A 22,432-nucleotide genomic window follows, 5' to 3' on the forward strand; every position below is an offset into this window, starting at 1 on the left:
AAGTTTTTCCTGCCCTGGCCAGGTAGCTCAGTTGATTGGAGAATTGTCCTGATACCCCAAGGTTTCGAGTTCTATCCCCAATCAGGGCACATTCAAGAAACAACCAACGAATGCATAAATAAGTGGAAAAGCAAATTGATGTTTCTCTCTCTTTCACCCTCTCTCTTTCTCTCTCTCTCATGCACACACACACATACACACACACACGCACATGATCACACACATCAATAAATTTTAAAAAAAGACAAAAGCTTCTCCTACCCTTGTATGTGTGAAACAAGGATCCTGAGATTACCACTGTTTGGAGAATCTGGTCACAGGTTCATTTATGAACCAATGAGCATGACTAGAAAATAAAATCCTGACTTAAATCAATCAACAGAGCCCACCTTTGAAGTGGGGTTGCATCAGCTTTCACTGAGGATCACGGGCCCTAAAGTAGAGAGACTCATGTCTCCAAAAAATCTGGGTTCTGGGAAGGAGGAAGAAGGGATAAACGGAAGCTGCCTATGAGGTCGGGAATACTCATTATGCCACGATGGTTCACACCATCAGCATCTGTCACGCACGCAGTAGTTAGTGTTAAAAGGTCTGCAGTTCTAGCCCGTGATGGTCAAAGGGAGAGAAGAGGCCAGAATGGGAATGGTCAGGGAAACTACGGACTGCGCTGTCTGTGCCCTGTGTCTGTGATCTGATTGGCCACCGCAGTGCTGCAGCAGGTGCTTTCCTCGTTCAGTGTCACCATGGTTTGACAGAGGCTCTGGCCAGACCCAGGCAGACCTCCGTTGTGTCTGCACCCTGCCACTCACTCCGCTCGCCTCAGCAAAAACAAAACTGGATCTCTCTCAGGTCCCGCCTTCTGCGGGGAAGTTTTACAGCCGTTTGCTCATTGAGACCCTCCAGTCTGACGTGTAGCTTTGGTTGGAAAAGGAGTCAAATAGCGTCAAACCTGGCCTTTCTACCAGTGGGAGTGTATTAGTTTCCAATTGCTGCTGTAGCAAATTACTGAACACTTAGTGGCTTTAAAACTACACAAATGTGTTATCACCCAGTTCTGGAGATCGCAAGTCTGAAAGGGGTTAGTAGCACTATACTCCTTCCAGAGGCTCTAAAAATGGAGCTGCCTCTTGCTTTCTTTTCCCAGCATCTAAAGGCCCCCTGCGTTCTTTGACTAGCACCTCCTCCCAGCAAGGGTATCAGTCTAACCTCTACTTCCATCATCGCCTATCCTTCTCTGACCCTGACCCTCCTTCCTCCCTTTTAAAAGGTCCCTTGTGATTATATTTAACCCACCCAGAGAGTTGGGGATATCTCCCCAACTAATGCAGCCTACCAAAGGGAGGCAGAAAGCAGAGGTCAAAATACATTTGTTCTTTCACTTGAAAATGATCTACTACCTGTGAATGCCTCCACGGTATTTACAGCATAGCACAAGCTGAATTTTTAAGCACCTAGAATTTAAAAATCAGCGTACATAATTTAGAGGCACATAATTATTTTTCTTTTCCAATTGTTAGTGTCAGCTCCTTCTCCTCAATGTAATCAGAAGACATTTCCTTCCATACTGAGCTAGGCCTAAGAACAGACTCATTGAAATGTAACAGCAGCAGCACAGCTTTGAGTCTGCACGCTAGAGGGATTTGCTTTGCCGGAGGCCAAGATCTGCTCTTTGATAATAAGCATGCACTTCATTGCATGATGGCCACTTGGACTCTGAACTAAATTTAGAGATGGGGAGAAAAAAAAGATTCTTTCCCGACCCCTGCAGCCAAAAATTGAAACCTACCCCGTGAGAACATACGACCTTTCTCTTATTGTAGTTGGCATCGCCAAGCTGGTGATTTGACCGTTGAAAAAGAGTTTACCAAGTATTGTGGGTGACCTACAGAATTTTCTTACAAAGGTCACAGAATGGAGAGCTTGGGGTTCGGAGGTCCAACAGCAGGTTACAACGTGGTGGGTAGAAGAAAGTAAATAGCAATAACACCTGGTTCCCAAACTGAGGTACTCAGGCTAGCTCTAATGTAGAGACACTGTTCCTTTCTTCTTCTGTGGAGTGTCTGACTCATCCAGAAATCATGTAGTAAAGTAGCTATTTTTCTTTTAAAGTATCTTTCAGGGATCAAGTCTTCCTAAACAATACACTGCATTAGAAATATTTCCATTCTGAGTTAGCCTGAACAGCCATTTTAAGTGCAGTTTCTAGATCATGTATTTGCTATAATTGCCTAAATGTGACTCTCCCTAATTACACTAATTGCAAAGTGGAGTGAGCTAGAATGTTAATAATAATTTCATAAATGAAGCCATTTATAATTGTCAAGTGAACCACATGCACATGACTAGGTTCCCTAAGGCAGTCTGCTTCATAGGATTTTATATCTCAGCAGAAGACAAGCATTTGGTTACACGTATTTCTTTCTTTCTTTGTCATTTCTGAAAAGAACACTATATCGCTTTTTTAAAAATCCCGTGAACCGAGCCATCCAGGGCACTTGGCAAGGCCTCCTTCAAACAGGCAAATCAGTGGGTAAAACTCCTAGAGCTGCAACGAAGCCTGGAAGCGATGTCACTACAGGTGGTGGAGGTCCTGAGTGGGGAGTGTAGGTGCACGTGTGCACGTGCCTGAGAGAGAAATGAGGGGCCGCACTTACGGCACACGGTAGGTTTCAGCTCCCCGCCTTGCCCTTCCCTCTCTCCTGGACTCTGTCCCCTTTCAGGAGTTGGTTTCCCGTGACTCCTAAAGGGTTTTTTAAGTCACTAAAGGGCAGTGTTCTTCAGGGGAACTTAGGAAAGCAACAGCAGTGAAATCATTATTTAGTTGTATCTGTTCTTTACGTATCTGTATCTCTTTGGTTAGGGATGAAGTTCAAATTTATTTCGAAAATTGACTCCCTTCACAGTTGAAATTCCTGCTAAAATTGTCAGCTTCCCCCCATTGATACCAGGAAAATAAATATTCACTTCAGGGACTACTTACTTGTATGCGCAGCTCTTGAAGGAAAATGGCATCCCACGCTCATCGTAGCAGAGAGCAGTCCTTTCCATTAGGTCACTGCATCCACTGCTAGGAAGGCCCCTCTGAACTTCATGGCCGGGCTTTCTCTTCCCTGCGTCTTTGTGCTGTGGGCCCAGTCCAGAAATATAAGGAACTTTAGACAAAGGACCCATTAGAGGGAAAAAATAAGAGAACAAAATCTTATCATTTCTCTTCTCTAATTTCTTTTGAATGGAAGTATTTGTTGTAGATACTCTACCTTCTAGTGAACTATCTTATTTCCTTAAAAATACAGTTTTACCCATTTTTAAAAGATTTTGCTTCCCATTAAATGAGCCACATGTATGTATTTAGTTTCCCTAATGAGGCTGCTACTGGTAATAATTGTGTCTTGGAATAATTTCCTGTAGGGTACATAACTCAGTGCTTAACAGAAAACACCCTTTGGTTCATAAGCTACTTTGAAGGGACACAACTGGAGGTGATGGAGATACTAAGATGAGGACAGGGAGAAACCTAGGAAGATGATCTGTCCTGAGGCCTGGACGCGCTGACGCCAGGGCAGAGCCTTCTGTAGTTTTCCGAATGAAGGAGAGTGAAGTATTGCTAAAGGGACAGCTGATGTCAGCAGCAGAGAGTTAAGTGACCAGGCTAGGGAAGGCCACACAGCCTCTCTGTAGAAGATACCGCACTCCCCACTTGCTCTGAAGATGACTGATCTTAAACCAAGATTGCAAAGAGAAGCATTTAGGGCCCTGAAGAACACTGGGAAAGCCCTTTAGTGATGAATGAATAATGACTGGGCCCTTGCTGACTGCCAGGATTGGGTTCTCCAAACAACGATTCTTTGATCCTCTTTATTTCTCAATGCAAGATGTCCTACTCATCTTATGCCCACTTCCCATCCAGAAACAAACGTGGAAAGCTTCCCAAGCTTCTGCCTTCCAGGCGAAGCTCTCTGATACGTGATCATAACCACATGGTCTAATGGAATAAGGTTTTGTCTTAACTGGAGGGAAAGCTTTGCCTCTGAGTCATGGCCATCACCTCAGTGGGACCCTTTTACACAGATCAGTGGTTCCCAAGCCTTTTGGTCTCATGACCCCTTTACACTTTTCAAAAATTTTTAAAGACCTCAGAAAGCTTTAGTTTATGTTGTTTGTGCCTATCAATGTTACTGAATTCTATTTTAAAACAGAAATTTTAAAACAATTGTTAGTTTATTTATAAATAATAAAAACCCATTACATTTACATATATAACATACTTTTATAAAACTAAATTTTTAATACAAAAGATCAGAAGAGTGACATTGCTTTGCATTTTTATAAATCTCTTATGTCTGACTTAATTGGAGATATTCAAATTCTTATACCTGGTTTAAAGAATAGGAAGAAAAATTGGTTTCAAACATATATATAGTTAGAAAGAGGAATATTATGGTAGCTTTTTCAGATAATTATGGAAATTCTTCTTTAACACTACATAAAAGCTCAATAGGTACATTCCTCCCTTTTCTCCTTTGTCCAAAAATGTCCTTATATACCCAGTGTTTCCTCAGTGTCTTTAAAATTTTTATGAAATCGTCATGCCTATGTAAATTCTCAATGCATGTGTATTAAACTTTGATTTTTCTCCTGTTTTAAAAAAAATAAGCTTCTCCAAAGTTAATTGCCATGTGGAATCTAAAACCACATTAAAGAAATTGTTGCACTTGTTTACATAAAACTACATTGGTCTGTGTTGCATGTTGAGTGGATGTTTTACCCACAAATGTTTTGTAACAGTGTGCACTGGTCATTGGGGAATTATTGGTTCACCCAGTTATGCAGGGCTTCCAAATGTTAACAGATTTAATTATAAAAGTTTTTTAAATTATATTTGTTAATAACAATTTAATAAGCAAAGTTTCTATTAGGAAACTGTCTCACAGTGGCAAATAAACTTTTTTCAAAAATTCCGGTTTTCAAAGCTCAAATTGTATTATGGCAAGAAATACTGTCCAGTGCTTTTCCCTGAAGTGTGATGAGATCTCTTCTTTCATTTTTAAGATAATGCCTGTCAGCTACCAAAGTCTGATTAACCACAGTTTTTCTGTGGCTCTTTTAATTAAAAGTGTCATTTTGTGAGACAGCGGCTGCCTTGGCCCCCAGCTCAGTCACGTGGTGCCTTCCCCCCACCGTCCGCCCCCCACCGTCCCCCCCAACCCCTGCAAACTGCTGCCCTGTGACGGGAAGGAGCGCTTTAGGCACACTTCCCATTTTGTCACACGGGATTTAAAAAGTTATGTTCTGAAAACTGTGTTATTAATAAAGGGGATAATGTTTTTCTTTCACTGAGCACATTCTTGTGTGGAACCGGGGGCTTTCCTGGCGCTTCGGCTGTAAAGATCGGCGTTCGGTGCTGCCGCCTGAGCTCCTGCTGAGACCCCGGCAGCGTCACCCGCCACTGCTTTTGCACCGAGCAGCTGTCAACTCGGTGAAAAGGCAAATAATGTCTCCCAAGTGCTAGGACAGTGCGTTTGGTATTGCAAACTGCCTACAGGATCTCGGCGGACCCTGCCTGCCCCAAGGGTCTGTGGGACATACTTTTTATAACTACTTTGTAGATAGCATAATAGTTAACCTGAATAAAGCCTGCAATGAGTGCCGGGCATGGTTATATGCATTAATTATTTTAACCCTCAAGTGTACAGATATACGGAGAGTCTACTATGTTCCAAAACATGGGCTCCTTGTCACCTGTTGACCCTGGCACATTCATGCTGCCCTGCCGCTGGCTCGTGGCAGCGAACTGAAGTGTGCGGGGTCTTCAGTAGCATGGCCACCAAGGTGTAAAGCTACCTTTTCTCAGCCTCTGAAGGATCTGGGCCGTTAGCATTCAGCCGAGGTTTGCCTGGGGGCTGCTGACCAGGGTCAGGCTACAGACTACACTGCTCTTCAGGCTTCCTGAGAATGTCTTCTCCCTGCCCTGAAGTTTTCTTCTCATTTCTTTCCCTCTTATTCTTTCTCATGTTTGGAAAGCCTGATCAACGAGACTGGCCTCAAATGTCATGCCACCCACTGAGTGATTATCCCTGCCCATCAACACACAACAATGAGGAGTCCAGCTTCTTCTGTTGTGATCTTGGGGTCACGTTTGGCTTTTAACTGAGCTTCAGTTTGGTCCCACTCATATCTATTTATCTCACTCTCTTCTCACCTGGAGAGCTGGCCTGGGCAGAGAACCTGTAGGCAGTCCCTGCTCTAACCTTTCAGGTTAAAGGGTCATTTCCTTTTCTGTTTGTCCTCGAGTGAGATGTTTTGCTGTGGATGTTCCATTCTCTAGACTATAAATATTGATTTGGATTTTTAAGTCTCTGTGAGGCTAGGAGCTCGCTCAAATCCTGAATTAATCTGAAAGCCAGGTGCAGGAAACGCTAAATTTATTTGGTTTCATTATGACTCCGTAAAATGCCCTGTTGAAAAGAGGATGGACATTGAGCGGTTGAATGATTCTGAAGGTTGCTTTTCCGGTGCAGCAGAGACTGTGAGGATGTGTGTTACCTCTGCAGAGAATATGCTCGTTAGTGGAGAGAATTGTAATTCTTTCAGTCCAAAATATAGGCTAAAAGAGGGAATCGTTATCATAGGACTGGAAGAACTCATGTTGGGTCCCAGGGCATTTACGTTTCTGCCTTGCCTTTACTCTTTACTGTGAAGAGTAACAGCAGAAAGGAACTTCTACATTGTCTCCTGAGGAAACAAGTTCCTGGGCCCATCTAGCCCGTAAGTCACTGTCCCCTAGAGCGTTCAGACATTATTTAACCTAACAGCTATTAGTCAGCGATCCCTGCCTCGTGAGATCTCTTAGCAACATCTTTTAACTGCGCTTCTCTCTGCCTTCAGTATCCTTTCTTACAGTTTTCAGCTTACATCTCCCGTCAGAACCTGAAACACCCACAGGGTTGCGAGACGCGGCATCAAGTTAAATTAATCCTTCAGATCTCTTCAGGAACTCTATTTTTGTATCCTGGTGACGAGCCAGGGCTGGGCGTAGAGCAGCCACCTGCCGTGTAGAGTGTGTGGAGGTAGAAGGCGAGACTATTGCAGACGGCACAGGTTATGGAGGCGCCCACCTGAGTTTATCCCCACTCCTTTCACTGACAGACTGGGGGACCTTCATCGGTCCTGGGCGCTGCCTTGAACGCCGGGCCTGAAGTCAGGATCTGGGTGCCATCCACACCTTGCAGGCATGTGCTAGGCAGAGCCAGACTGGGGTGCAATAATGAAGTAAGGGCAGCACTTCTCACCTCTGTCACGGCACCTTCCAGACACGGGTGTGGCATGGGGAGGGGTGGGCGGTGCCTTCCCAGCCCTTCGACTCATCCTCTCTCTCAGATCTCCCCCGATTTTCTGGCCATCTCCTCTCACCAGTGCGAATCCGCGTGTGTCAGGGCCACTTAGTCCAAGCTCCGAACACCCCACAGCCGGATCGGGTCCCACTTCAGCAACTTCTTCCTTACTTACTCAGCCAGTCATCTTTCTGGGCACCAGGATGAGCCCTGAGAAATGGAGAGGAGTCTTGGAGAAAAACAGTTATTTAGCTTGAATCTGATGAAAATAGCCTCAGGGAAGCAATGAAAAAAAACTTAGAGGAAGGGACAGTGTGTCCAGCCCCACAAGAGAGACACCTTGTGAGAATTTCTGCTTTAGACTGGAAAACTTCCGAGACGTCCCTCTGAAAAACTGCTCCTCACCCCTTCCTTTTCTTGGGACTATGCTAGTATAGTCATACTGGTTCTGTCTCAGTGCCTGTGAACACAGTTCATGCCACCGTGTCGGCCGACTCCTGCAGGCGCCATTCAGGAGGAGGGGGTCAGGTGGACAAATGCAAAGCCTTCGGACATCATGCAGTGTTCACAGGCCACTCCACTCCATGCCCTGCTATAGTTTATGTGAGTTCACCTTTTACACTGTGAAGATAACTCTTACAATGCTCAGACCAGTGGCTTGGCCTAGTCGGTTCATGGTATGTGGTATCTGTAAAATAAATATTCAGAGATAGTACGTATAATAGAGAAATTCCAGTGCTTAGTATTCTTCACCCTAAAGAGCCAGCAACAGTGTCTTCTTCCCACGCCTCAGCCCACCCAGAATTGATTGCACCCCACTCTCTCCCGTGGCACTTGTACATGCCCCATTTTAGTGTCCGTTGCAGTGTTATAAAATAAAGATCAAACTTGGTTTTTCCAAAATGAAAATGAAAATGTAAATTCCTGGCTTATGAGCACCTTGAAGGCAAGAACAGCACCTGATCTAGTCTTCTGTTTCCAGCATCTATTCAAACATCATTCCATCAAAATAGGATATTTAACACCCTCAATTCAAAATGGAGATACTCTGTTCTTGTAGTGTGGCTCATGTATGTGTCTTCCAACAAGGGATTCTACTTCTCCACATTCCATAGCCTCATCCTCTTAACATTTTTTAAATTAAATTTACTGGGGTGACTTTGGTTAATAAAGTTACATAAGCCCTAAGGGTATGACTCTATGACAAATCATCTGTGTACTGCATGGTGCGTCCACCACCCAAAGTCACATCTCCTTCCATCACCACATATGGGACCCCCTTACCCTTTACTACCCTCCAACCCCCTTCTCTCTAGTTACCACCATGCTCCTGTGTCTGTGAGGTTTTGTTTATTTATTTGTCCTGTTTATTTCTCGCTTTCAGTTTCATATCACACATATGAGTGCGATCATATGGTTCTTGACGTTTTCGGTCTGACTTACCTTGCTATTCTCAAGATCCATCCACGGTGTCACCAGTTGCAGTATTTTATCTCTTTTATGACTGAGCAGTGTTCCACATGTATCTGCACCACATCTTTATCCAGTCATCTGTCAAAGGACTCTGCAGTTGTTGCCATGTCTTGGCCACCGTGACTAAGGCTGCGATGAATGTACAGGTGCAAATATGTTTTTGCAAGTACCTGTTTTTAATTTTAGGGGTAGTCACCCAGAAGAGGGTTTGCTGAGTCATGTGGTAACTTTATTCTTAATTTTTTGAGGAACCTTTATATTGTTCTCCATAGCAGCTGCACCAGTTTACATTCCCATCAGCAGGGAATGAGCATTCCTTTTTCTCCACAATCTCTTCAACGCTTGTCACTTGTCTTGTTGATAGTAGCCGCTCTAACAGGTGTGAGGTGGTATCTTGTTCTCATTTTGGTTTGCATTTCCCTAATAGCTAGTGAGGTTGAATATCTTTTCATGTGTCTGTTGGCCATTTGTATGTCTTCTTGGGACAAGTGTCTGTTCAGATCCTCTGCCCAGTTTTTAATTGGATTGTTTGTTCTATGAATCTTTGAATATTGTGAATATTAACCCCTCGTCAGAGCTCTTGTTTGCAAATACCTTCCCTGAATGGGCTACTTGCCTTTTTGTTTGGTTGGTGGTTTCTTTTGCTCTGCAGAAGCTTTTTGGTTTGATAAAGTCCCATTCGTTTATTGTTGCCTTTACTTCCCTTGCCTTTGGAGTCAAATTCATAAAATCTTCTTTAAGACCAAGGTCCATAAATTTAGCACCTATGTTTTCTTCTGTGTAACTTATTGTTTCAGGTCTTATTTATAGGTCTTTTATTCATTTTGAGTTAATTTTTGTACATGGGAAGAAACAATAGTCTGGTTTCATTCTTTTGCATGTAACTTTCCAATTTTCCCACACCATTTATTAAAGAGACTTATTTTCTCCATTGTAAGTTTCTGGCTCCTTTGTTGAAAATTATATGCCCATATATATATATGGGTTTATTTCTGGGTTCTCAGTTCTGCTCCGTTTGTCTGTGTGTCTGTTTTTCCACCAATATCATGCTGTTTTGATTATACTACACTGTGTAGTGTAATATGAAGTCAGGGAGTCTGATACCTCCAACTTTGTTCTAAAAAAGAGAATTTTTTAACCTTGACCAGCCAATGATATGCCTTACAACTGAATGAAGTGGCTGAGCCCCTTCACACACAGCTTGCCCTGAGCCAGGATGGCCACAGCACTGGTCCTCCCTGTTGTCCTTCCAGCCACACTGAAGGAACTCATCTCACAGACCATGATCCGCTGGGCCCAGGAGGACCACATTCAGGATGCAGACCTCGTCCGGATGATGTTCAACCTCCTCCGGAGGCAGTATGACAGCATCGGGGAGCTGCTGCAAGCCCTGAGGAAGACCTACAGCATCAGCCAGGCCTCCGTGGGCGACACCATCAACCTGCTGGCTGCCCTGGGCCAGATCCGCTGCCTCCTCAGCGTCAGGATGGGCAAGGAAGAGGAGCTGCTCATGATCAATGGGCTGGGGTAGGTCATTCACGGTGCAGTGCGCACCTGTCCGGAGAGCATCCCGTGGGAAACTGGCTTACCTTGCTGCCTGGATGCCCCAGAATCAAATCATGTACCATCTCTGGGTGCCCACTCCTGCAGGCACTCCTTGTGGGGTGACATCCTTGTCACGTCAGTCACCTTTGATAACCTGAGAGGCCAGACTTCCTGCTAATCAGCGTGAAGGGACATTGCCGAAAGAAATGGAGAGGAGTCTTGGAGAAAAACAGTTATTTAGCTTGAATCTGATGAAAATAGCCTCAGGGAAGCAATGAAAAAACTTAGAGGAAGGGACAGTGTGTCCAGCCCCACAAGAGAGACACCTTGTGAGAACTTCTGCTTTAGACTGGAAAACTTCCGAGACTGCCCTCTGAAAAACTGCCACTCACACCTTCCTTTTCTTGGGACTATTCCAGTATCATTTTTGTCAGTCCAGGGACACCTTTACCCATAATGACAGTTTGTGTCCCTTCTGTACAATTATTCAACAGATAGCATTTTAGACATCAAAATCATTTTCTTTAATTGGCTAACACGGCACTCCCATCTTGCGGATGAGAAAACCGAGGCCTAGAACGGGTCACTGTTCAGCCCACAGCTTCACTTGGCTAAAACCGAGAACTAGAACTGCAGCCTTCCTGCTGCTGAATGCCCCACCCCCCCACCGCCCTTGAACTGGCGGATTAAAGGAGCGTCCATCAGCCAGGCCAGAACAGGGACTCTGAGGATACTGGGGCAGGGGTGGGGGCTAGGGGGGATGCATGCCTTCCCCAAATTCACTTCCAAAGGAGAATCTTACGGCAGAAATGAAAAGGCTTATATGGGAAGAGAAAAACTGCCAAGTGAGCCTCTCCCGCAGCCCATGCCATGGACACAGCCCCAGTAATGGTGTCTGCCGTTAGCAGCTGCAACATTGGGGTGGGAGGGGACCACCCTGGGGGCATCACACGGCCAAGTCTCCGCTGCTCCCGTCCTCACATTCACCTGCAGCTTTATTTTGTGAATCTGTATTGAATGACCGAAAAACACGATTTCTTTTACATTTTGTTGTTGACCGTGTCGTGGGGTTTTGAGGACCCCTGTCCTCACTGCTTCCTAATACACAATTGTCTTTTAAAAAGGCTGCAGCCCTGTCATTCGGAAAACTAAAAGAGGGACGTAAGGGCAAGAGTAGAAAACAATAAAGGCCCTAGTATGTGGAGGAAGAGAACTCCAGTGATTTGGGCCACCCTAAAACTATTTAAAGTACAAAGACCAAGGGGCAACTGTTTAATATGTCATTAGAAGGGAATGTTTCAAAGAGGGAAGCAAGTGCTTAGCAGAAATAAAAGAGCATGGAGTATTCCAGTCAGCTAAGAAAGCATTCCACGTTTCTTCTGACTGACCTAGTGCCTGCTAATTACCTTTGCAGCCTGTTTTTACCCTGTTGCACCCTAGGCGTGTGTGCGCATTTATGTGTTCTCATCCCTGAATTCCCATAGCATTGACGTCAGCCCGAGCTGATGTCTCTCTCCGATCCTTACTCTAGAGACATAATGAACAACAAGGTGTTTTACCAGCACCCCAACCTCATGCGCGTCCTCGGCATGCACGAGACAGTGATGGAGGTGATGGTGAACGTGCTGGGTGCAGAGAAGTCCCAGGTAAGGCTACAGGGAGAACTTAGCCAGAACTTGACCCCTGGGTGGGAACACAGGAGGTGACTTGTTTGTAGCCACATGGCTGATGTCCATTGCCTCAGTTGCTCTTCCCAGAGAGAGGGAGGGACATACACAGTGCCAGGAAGAAGCCGGCAGGTGGGACGATGCCGCCCAATGTCACCCAGCCAGTGTGAGAACTTCAGCTCTGGGAGCTCGGGGGCTTTTTCACTCATTCCACCGGGTGGTTCAGCTGTTACGTTCACCGTACTTGGCAGCCCCACTTCCTCCCAGATGGGATTCCTCCGGTGTGTGTTGTGCTGTGTCAGGAGAAGGCTGTTTTAAAGGAGGACGAGATTTTGTAATGATCCTGCAGTGCCCCTCAGGATTGCACATGTTCCTCTGGGAGCCAGGCTCCTGGTGGTGTCCTGGTCAGCCCGCCAGGACGTGCCAGCCACCGGGGGAGCTCCTGCTGGCAAGGGGAAGGGCAGGTTTAGGGCCCACCTTCTCGGGTCCTCATCAGAGTCAGAGCGCTTCCGGAGGCAGCAGCTGGGGAACTGCCCATATGTGTTCGTATGTGCGAGATGTTAGAGTGCCCGGGTCCTGGGAAAGCAGTTCGGCCAGCGTCGAGAGGTCGGGGTGAGAAGGGAGGACAGACGCCAAGCTCACCTTCCTCCTCACTTGCTGGTCTGACCCCTTGGGAAAGTGGACTCTCCAGAACATCCCCCGGTAAATGGCAGGATGCCTCAGCAAGCAGGTAGACTGCAGGTGTAGGAACCTTACGTCTCGAGCACCCTCCGGGAGTGTAATGGGGGATATCAACGGGCTTCCTGGGATCCTGGGCGTTGCCGGATCAAACATAAGACATGGCCAGGCCCTGCAGATGCCAGTTACTTTGATCAGCAGAGAAGTCACAGTCAATGGTGCCAAAGTGTGTGACCAGATGACAAGTGCTGTAGGAGAGGAGAACACATGTCACCAGGGAAGGCTCACCGTCTGAGAAGGTGATGCTTCTGAGGCTTGCACACCCGGAGGGGCCAGTTTTCACCCAGGACTTGGGTTTGGGGTCTCATTTGTCTGTGATCACTGGTCTCCCTCTGACATTTCCTGTCTGTGTTCTGTCCACCCCCTTCCTAGTTAGAAACCAGCCTGGTATAGGACCGTGCAATTTCACATGGCTTCTGAGGATGACTGGGGTTCTTGTTCGATGTCTTTTTCCTTCAAAGGAAAGATATTCCAGGAACTATAACTAGTTGGCAGTATTTTTAGAAGCCTCTCCTTAGCTGTGTGTGTACTTTCCATCTCTTGTATGAAAAAGTCTTGGAACAAACTGGAAGTAAGGAGAAAATTTGTTTTTCCAAACTGTTCACAGTTTGCCAGACTTTAACCTAAAACTCTCTGAAGGCCAGACTTTCCAGAAGGACTTCATGACGGATTCTTTTCCTTGACGCTTCCAACTTTTCCCTGCAGATTGCTTTTCCAAAGATGGTCGCTAGCTGTTGCCGCTTCCTCTGCTATTTCTGTCGAATTAGCCGGCAGAATCAGAAGGCCATGTTTGAGCATCTAAGTTACCTGCTGGAGAATAGCAGTGTTGGCCTAGGTATGTCGTGTTATAACTTCCACATCTGGGCTCAGAGGTGACATGCTCCCTGCTGAGCGCTTAATTAGGAGGTAAAAGAAAAGAAGCCACATGCATCCTATGGGATTTTTTTTTTAATACAAAAAGGCCCCTTCCTGGTCTAAAAACAGGTAAAATAATGACACTATGTCTCTGTTCTCCAACCTGAGTAGCGATGTTGCTCCCAGCCAGCACCCGTGACAGGTTTGTGTTGGTATGACCTCACAGTTTCAGCTCATCTCTCTTGGGACCAGGTGTATAAAATGCTGCCTGAAACTACAGACATAGTCTGGGGCCCACTCACCTGTCTGTGGGGCAGTGCTAATGAGACCAAGGTCACAGATCCAGACCCTTCTCAGCAGGCTGGCTGCAGCCTGTCCCCATCGGCCAACCGGTCAGCGCTGTCCATAGCTATAGGAAAGACTAGCTTAGCCAAGAGCAATGTGGACAAACAGTGTCAACCAATCACCATCACAAAAGCAATGGGACACATAGGCCCCATTAGCTGTTCTGAAGGGAAACCAAATAAACTGATGGCAGATGCAGGTACACGCAGTCGTGCACCTGAAATCTGAAACCTGATAGCTCAGGTTTCCTATTTATCAAATGCCACCTCAGGCTACCAACCTTTTTTGTAAAATGCCACCTGAAGGTTTCCTTAATTCTAGTCTAAGGCCCTGACAAAGGGAAACCAGGGTGGCCTGATAACTGTATGAGCTAAGGCTGCTCAAGGCTATTTTTAAATCCTGGGTGGTGGCCCCAGAAGCAGCCAAGTCCTTTGAGTTTAGTTGTTCAGTGATAGCTGGGTCTTTAAAGTGATCATCAAAAAGGAACCCCAGGAAGTTTCACGGTGGAAAAGCACTTGAAAATTCGTGGTCCCAGCTGCTCCCGCGAAGTGATATTCCTACTTGATGCATGTTCACAATCAGTAATGAGTTGTATGATGGGCTGGGGGAAGGGAGAGGACAGCAAATAGAGCTGCTGTTACATTAGAGGAGGCAGTCCCCTCAGAGAACCCCAACATGAACCAGGTTTGGGGCGTTTGCTGCCCTCACCTGGCAAGTTGTGTGCACTACAGTTTCAGTTCAACAAGGGGAGGTCTGTTGGTCCCTTTCTCGCTCCTTCTTTCCTCCTTCCTTCCTCAGCCTCCCCATCGATGAGGGGATCCACTCCGCTGGATGTGGCAGCTTCCTCAGTGATGGATAACAATGAATTAGCCCTGGGCTTAGAGGAACCAGACCTCGAGAAGGTAACAGGCCCTGGGCAGGCAACATGCTTGCTCATTCCTGCGGGTAGCGCAGCCAGGCCCAGCAAGTGCGGACCAGAGCATCTGTGGCCTGAAGCAGGGACTTGGGAAAATCTGTGAAGGGGTTGATGAGGTGGAACCACTCGCTGCCCCTTACAAGTGGCTCCACCAGCTTAGCACACCAAACAGAGTCAGAAAATTTCCCAAGTTTGGTTCTGGGGAGAGAAGGTGAGTGGACCAGTAAATGCTGCCGTTTCTTCCTTCTGTTGATCATGACAGAAATTAGGTCCCTTCAGATTAAACAACAACACACACACACCCAAACACGGGCACTTATTTTAATGGTCAGTGAAATGCCTCATACCTGTAATCCCAAAAGCTCTGCCTCATTCCTGCCTTTATGGATGTTTTCCCTGACATTTTAAAGGGCCGATCAAAAGCTCCAAGCACAATAGTATCCTTACTAGTTTTAGAAAGAAAAGTGTGATGATGGTGTTTTACCGAGTTTTGACTTAGATTCATCATTCTTGCAAAAGGACTTCAAGGATTTGACATCAATGAATACATGATTCATTTGACGAACATTTATTGAGTACCTAATATGTGCCCGACCCTGGGATTTTTTCTTTTTTATTAAACTTCTTGGGGTGACATTGGTTAAAGACCCTAGGGGTTGGGAAACGAAAGGACATCACTCCTGACCATGTGGCTTTGGCAGCACAGTGTGTCCCTCTCCCTGCACACAAGAATGTCAAAGGCTAAATCAGAACAACAACTGCATTTCAAGAAAATGTCTATCTGCCAGGCTCTTGCCTGATGTCACCTAAAGGTAGACAGACCCTAGTATTCCACATGATCACAGAGCTGGGAGCTTATGCTGAGTGTCTGGTGACCTGGAAGCAAAGAGAACACTACCGGTCCTGGTCTATAACTGGCTGCAGCTTCTTCATTGGCCACCCACAACCTTAACATCTTGGCTTCGCACTTTGAACAACTGTTGTGGATGCAGAACTTGAGTAGGGAGCCCTGGTTAGTCAAGGGCCCACTGGGCATCGGGCAGAGACTGCAGTTTTGGTCTTGAAATACCATGGCCAAGTGCATGCATATGGCCAGCCTAGATCCATGGCTATCTACCCAAAGGTACCCTAGGCATGCCTATTTTTCTTTTCTTTTATTTTTTAAATCCTCACCCAAGAATATGTTTACTGGTTTTAGAGAAGGAGGAAGGGATGGAGAAAGAGAGAAGAAACATTGATGTGAGAAACATTGATCGGTTGCCTCCCATATGTGCCCTGACCAGGGATTGAACCTAAGACCCTTTGGTGTAGGGAACAACACTCCAGCCAGCCAGGGCAGTAGGCCTATATTCTTAAGTGGCAGCTCCCTCTTGCCAGTGCTGGGAAAACCAGGGAGTTGACAGCACATGCTCTTTCTCAGACATAACAGTGATTGTCAGTCTCGTGGATTGCTTGGAAACAAAAATGAAATGGAGGTTTTGACTTCAAATCTACTAAACTACTTGCTTTAAAAGTTTTAGGCTCTCCGTAGCTTTTAGGGAAATGAAAGCCCTTCAGGTCCCAGAATTTTGCTGACCTTAGAGGATCTCATAAAAACCTTCGGCACTTACTTTTGTACTGTTGGCGACAGGTGGTGACTTACTTGGCAGGCTGTGGCCTGCAGAGCTGCCCCATGCTTCTGGCCAAAGGATACCCTGACGTCGGCTGGAACCCCATCGAAGGGGAGCGCTACCTGTCCTTCCTGAGGTTTGCCGTCTTTGTGAACGGTGAGTCCCAAATGTTCTGTGCCTTTCCGACCTAGGATGGCATAGTCACGGATATATACAAGGAAAAGAAGATCCTTCGAATTGCTTTCTACTCATAAAAAGGATAGATTCTACAGATAGGTAGCAGCTGGTAGAAAAATCTCAGAAAATCAGGCCAGACAAGGATGGAGAGAATAATCAAATGATTCTCTTCAGCAGAAGTACTAAGTTCCAGTGCCAGATGCAGCAAGAAACTCATGGTGTGGGCTTCTCAGCTCTCTGTACCCCTTCTATCTCTGACAGAGGGGGTTATCAACATCTCTTACCTGTTTCACAGAGTTCAATGCAGAGGTGCCTCCAGATTCTTAGACAATTGGATGGATGGATGGATGATGAATTAATTAATTAATGAAAATCAAGAATAACTGAATAGGTACATTAGACAGCTAAACTCCCTGGAGAAACAAATGCTATAGCAACCATAAATATTATTATTCTTAATGCAAGTCACCTCCCATTTCCAGTGAATTCCTAGCCTACAAAAATTATGTAGTTCTCCTAGTATAATGTGCTGAATGTTGCATAAAATAAGTGGACTTCTTGCTTGCTTGAAAATGTACCTTGCCTTCCAAGGTTCTGTTACGATACTAATCTACTTGTATGTACATTGTAGTTAGGATTGTTCTCCCTCCTCCCAGTTTGATGTTCCGGGCCAGCAAATCCAGCTGGGCTAGTTAAGTGATCACAGAAAGGAATTGCAGCTAATAAGCAATCCTGACAGTTATTCTAAGGATGATAACTTACCTCAAAGTATGTTGACAAAATATAATGATCATGGTATAATCACTATATCCCCATGTGCTTTTCTTGTTGTCTCTCTTCACCCCATCCCGTATGCTTACCTTCCTACACTGTAATATACCCTGTTCTTAATATGTGAATGATTTATCCTTCCCTGGTTTTTCCCTTTCCTTGCTTGGGTCACAGACTTGGAGGTGTCTGTGTTTTGATCCCCTGGATCTCATCCAGCCAGGTACTTAATTGCCTGTCTTTTGCTTCTCTCTCTCTATTCTTCACTGTCCCTACCTGGTCATCATCAGCACTGATAAACTCCGTTTTCTTGGGGACCAGGTTCAGGGTTCCACTTCCTATCCAAGTGATCACATGCCAAAAATTAACACAGAATTACTCCGGTATTAAAGAGAATTTCTTAAAAGTAGATTTTTAAGGATTCATAAAGCTCACCAAATTGTATAAATAGACGGGATGAATTTATTCATCTTGGCCATGTTTGCTGTCAAGATCAAGAGTTTGTTGAGTCATTCAGCATGGGTTAAGACAGTAAAGGAGCCCACTGACCGAGCTTCAACCTAGATTGCATCTACGGGTTACCTATGACAACTTAACTAAAATATAGACCAAAATATTAATCTGTTCCCTTTGCTATTAGATTATTTTGTGCCCTTTTAGCGTAGTCTCTGCCTTGCCCTTTCATGACACAACCGACTCTAGGAAGTTAGCCAATCAGTAGGAAGATACATGCATTTTGATTTCACATTTATTGTGTCTCTGTAATATAAAGACTAAACTTGGTTTAGGCAAAGGGTGTTAACTTCTGCTTTCAAAGAATTTACAGCCGAGTAAGGGGAGGACACATGGACAGAGGTCACTAGAATAGGGTGACAGGGGGCTGGAGGGCTTCCGAAGGGGTAACTCACATACTGTTGAGAGGATCAGAAAAGGCCTCATGGAGGAAGTGGTGTTAGAGGTGAGCTTTAAAGTGTCAAACTTCCAGACACAGAGATGTAGGAGAGGTGAGTGATGCAGTTGGGGAACAGCATGGACAGCGTGGACAGCATGGACTCAGGAAACACAATGCTCTGTTGGTCTGGCAGGAATGTCCAACCTGCAACCCATGGGCCACATGCAGCCCAGGATGGCTGTGAATGCAGCCCAACACAAAATTGTAAGTTTATTTAAAATATTATGAGATTTTTTTGTGATTATGTGTCACGATATATTTAACATGAGGCCCAAGACAACTCTTCCTCTTCCAGTGTGGCCCAGAGATGCCAAAAGGTTGGATACCTCTGGGCCTAGAGGTTGGGTGGATCCATAGATGACTCTAGTAAAAGGTAAGATTTGAAAGATAGGTAGGCAGCTATCATGGGGAAAACCAAAATGCCAACCTGGAAAATCCAGTCTTGATTCATTGTGCAGAAAACTGGGAGACCTTTTTAACAAAAGAGAGACTGATGGGAACCACTGAGAATTTCTGTGCCCAGGTTATGATAACAGGTTTCTGCATTATAATGGTGGTGGTAGGCATGGAGTATAGAAGATACATTTGAGAGAAATTACAGAGATGGAATGTACAGAACCTGGTGGTAGTGCTGATGAAGGTGGCTGGGCCTGAGTAGATTGAGAGAAAGAAACTGAATTCACATTGAAGCTTAGTAATGTAGGGGTACCAATGTAGGAGAAAGAAATCAAAATATGAGAAGAGGAAATGGTTTGAGATGGACAATAATGAGCTTGGTTTGGCTTGGGCCATGTGGATTTTGCAGTGTGTCACCCTGCAACAGAGTTGCCCTCCATTGGGTTTAGAGGATAGAGATCAATGGACCAACAGTTTGGGACTGGGTAGACATGCAGATCATCTGTAGGTGAAGTAGGGGGAGTAGACTGTCACAGGGAAGAGAGTGAAAAAGGGAGAGATGCAGAGTATGAGAAAGAAAAGGTTAGACTCGTGTCGAACACCTGTCGAGGAATGAGAACAATTGACTGTGGCGCAGCAGAGCGATGTGGGAGAGTTTGGGCTGCACAGTGGAGTATCTCAGGTCCAAATACAGCTCTGTTGCTTACAAGCTTTGTGAATTTAGGCAAGCTATTAAAACTTTCCTAGCCCCAGCTTTTTAATACACCATATAAAATAGAGATAATAATAGTGTGTAGCTCACAGAGTTGTTGTGAGGCTTAAAAAAATAATCACGGCTGCAATAATTGTGGTGAACTTGGAGGAGCACAGCACCAGAATCACAGCCCACAGTCGTGTTAGTTGTCACTGTGGTTCATAATTCTGACAAGAGCATTAGGGCATTGGAAATGGGGAGACTCTAATCAATAGATCCCTCCAGATCTCAAAGCCTTTTCTAAGTCTTTATGTCTAAGAGGTGATTGAAAAGAACTTCCTGGCCACGTTTGTCACCTCTGCTCAGCAGTGAAAGATAAAAGTACAGTGGGTGATTATGGTAGATGGTGGGGATGGTCATGGTGGTTGATGATGGTGGGGGTAGGGTTGTGGGTAGTGGATGGCGATGGTGAGTAATGGTGGGTGGTGACAGGTGGGGGTGGTGGATGATGGTGAGTGATAGTAGGGGTGGTGATGGTGGTGGTTAGCAATGATATTGATGGTGGGTCTGGTGGTTGAGATGGTGGGATATGCCAGTTGGGTGGTTGATGGTGGTAGCAGGTTGCTAAGGTAACTGTGGTTAGTGGTAGCAAGCAATGATGTGGTGGAGTTGGTGACAGTGGGTCATGAGGGTGGTGGCAGCGATGATAAGAGGTTAAACTTACTGAGCATTAACCACATGCCAGGCACTGTTCGGAGTGCTTTTAAGTGTATTAACTTACGTAGTACAAAAATCCAGTGAAATAGGCACACTTCTCTATCTCATTTCATAGAGAAAGTACCTTGCCCAGAATCACACAGCGTGTAGAATGTAAAGCTAGGATTTGAACTGGGGAAGTCTGGCTCCAGGGACCAAACATCAGTCAGATCATTATGCCGCACTGTCTCCCCAGTGAACAAGGAGAAACAGCATTTTTTTTCCTTTGAGCTTTTCAAAAGCTGAGGCATTATTAAATTACTGAGTGGTGCTAACGCTCTTTTAAATACATTTTAAAAAGCCAAACCAAAAGCTCTTGCTCTATCAAAATAACAGAATTGGAAATTTATTTCTAACATTATTTTACTACTCTTTCTTAATATTTATATTAAATCTTCTTAAACAAGATTTGTCTTTAAAAGAACTTCTTAAAGTATATCATTTTCTCCACTTTGCTTTTATTAGCTTGCTGGAAGCCTCGGGGTGTGTTTAACTCTGAGAGTAATGAAATTCAGAAGCTTCTATTTACTCTGCTGTTGCAAATTCCATAATCACTTTGGGAGTCTGATTAATCCCTTCCTAATATATATTCCAAGAAGCAAAAGATTACATACCAGTCCCCAAGAAGAAGGGAAAACTTCTTCTCTGTGCTTCCTTTGAGTCCCTTGGAGTGTTTCTGTCATGTCTTTCCCAGGCGACAAACTTGGCTGTGAAAAACACAGGATCTCCTAGCTTTGCTGGATTTCTCTGGGCAGCTTTGCCATCGGTGGCCATAGCTTGGGCATCCACCATATAGCATGTGAAGGTTATATGAGATTCTGTGAGAACTGACAAGAGACCGGCTCTGGAAGTTCTACTCTGATGTCACTTACAAATTAAAGCAGGAAACAGAGCAAACTTAAGTTGAATTATCAGGAACATTATGGAATAATTGCTAAAAAGTGTCACCAATGACACCACCTACAGAGTGACACTCACGTGACTGTCAGCCTGCCAGAAATGATGTTCCTCTTTGAAGCCTGGTGGAATGGATCTGGGAATACCTGGGCAAGAAGGCAGGTATTGAATGACATCTCGAAGAAAGAAATGGACGTCATTTAGCAGAGTAGTGTGGAGCAAGCCTACTGATTAGCTTTTGAGCTGGGAGACATAAATCTTTTAGGATATGTCAACGATATCTCAATAAAGCTGGAAAGAGTCTTTTTGGGTCAAGAGAACAAAGTAGCAAATTAGCTTTGAAGGGCATAGTCTGTATAGATGAGTGAAAGAGTCAGCAGGTTCCTTTCTGATCATGGTTTTAGAGTCAGAGAAGATATGATAACCATTTCTCAGTATGACTGGTACTAAAGACCTGGAATGGTTAGGGTTAAAATGTATGATGTTGTTCTTTTTTTTTTTTTAAGATTTTATTTATTTATTTATTTATTTATCTTTAGAGGGGAAGGAGAGGGAGAGAAACATCAATGTATGGTTGCCTTTCGCACATCCCCTGCTGGGAGTTGGCCTACAGGGAACCAGCCTGCAACCCAGGCATGTGCCCTGACTGGGAATCGAACCACGATCGTCTGGTTCGCAGGCCCACGCTCAATCCACTGAGCTACATCAGCCAGGGCTGTTGTTCTTATTCTCAAATTTACAGTACAGTTGGAAAAAGGCAAACTTTAAAAAAATTAACCTACGGTAAAAGATTTAAATAACAGTTGGAGACTATTACGAGTAACAGGGGTATAGTCAGGAGACACTTCAGGCGAGGGTGGCAAGAGCAGAAGGCAGAACGGCAAATGTATATCTCCAATGTACATTTGAGATACGGCCAGTGGGGCCATATCTGTGTTACACCTTCTCATCGATTAAAAGGCATTATGCTGGGCGAAATAAGCCAGGCGGTGAAAGACAAACACCATATGATCTCACCTTTAACAGGAACCTAAACAACAAAACAAACAAGCAAGCAAACTATAACCAAAGACACTGAAATACGGAACAGGCAGACAGGGACCAGAGGGAGAGGGGAGGGGATTTCAGGGGAAAAACAGGAAAGATTTACAGGAACAAGTATAAAGGACACATGGACAAAAACAAGGGGAGGTGGAAATGGGAGGGAGGTGCGGAGCACTGGGGGGTGGGCTGGGGTGGGAGTAAAAGACAGAAAACTGGACTTGAACAATAATTAAATAATTTAAAAAACAAAACAAAACAAAAAAGGCAT

At 44.9% G+C, this 22,432-nt stretch overlaps 1 protein-coding gene across 1 annotated transcript in view; it reads left to right on the forward strand.

The window, feature by feature from the left end:
• Positions 1-22,432, forward strand: part of RYR3 (ryanodine receptor 3) — a 521,285-nt gene that overhangs the window by 366,480 nt on the left and 132,373 nt on the right. The window contains exons 39-43 of the mRNA XM_037056141.1: positions 10,058-10,331; positions 11,881-11,995; positions 13,460-13,589; positions 14,753-14,856; positions 16,501-16,636. Of these exons, the coding sequence (XP_036912036.1) occupies positions 10,058-10,331; positions 11,881-11,995; positions 13,460-13,589; positions 14,753-14,856; positions 16,501-16,636 (759 nt within the window). The remainder of the gene's footprint in view (positions 1-10,057; positions 10,332-11,880; positions 11,996-13,459; positions 13,590-14,752; positions 14,857-16,500; positions 16,637-22,432) is intronic.

The sequence above is a fragment of the Sturnira hondurensis genome, unplaced genomic scaffold, assembly GCF_014824575.4.
Source record: "Sturnira hondurensis isolate 20B ecotype Veracruz unplaced genomic scaffold, ASM1482457v3 Scaffold0008782, whole genome shotgun sequence".
NCBI lineage: Eukaryota > Metazoa > Chordata > Mammalia > Chiroptera > Phyllostomidae > Sturnira > Sturnira hondurensis.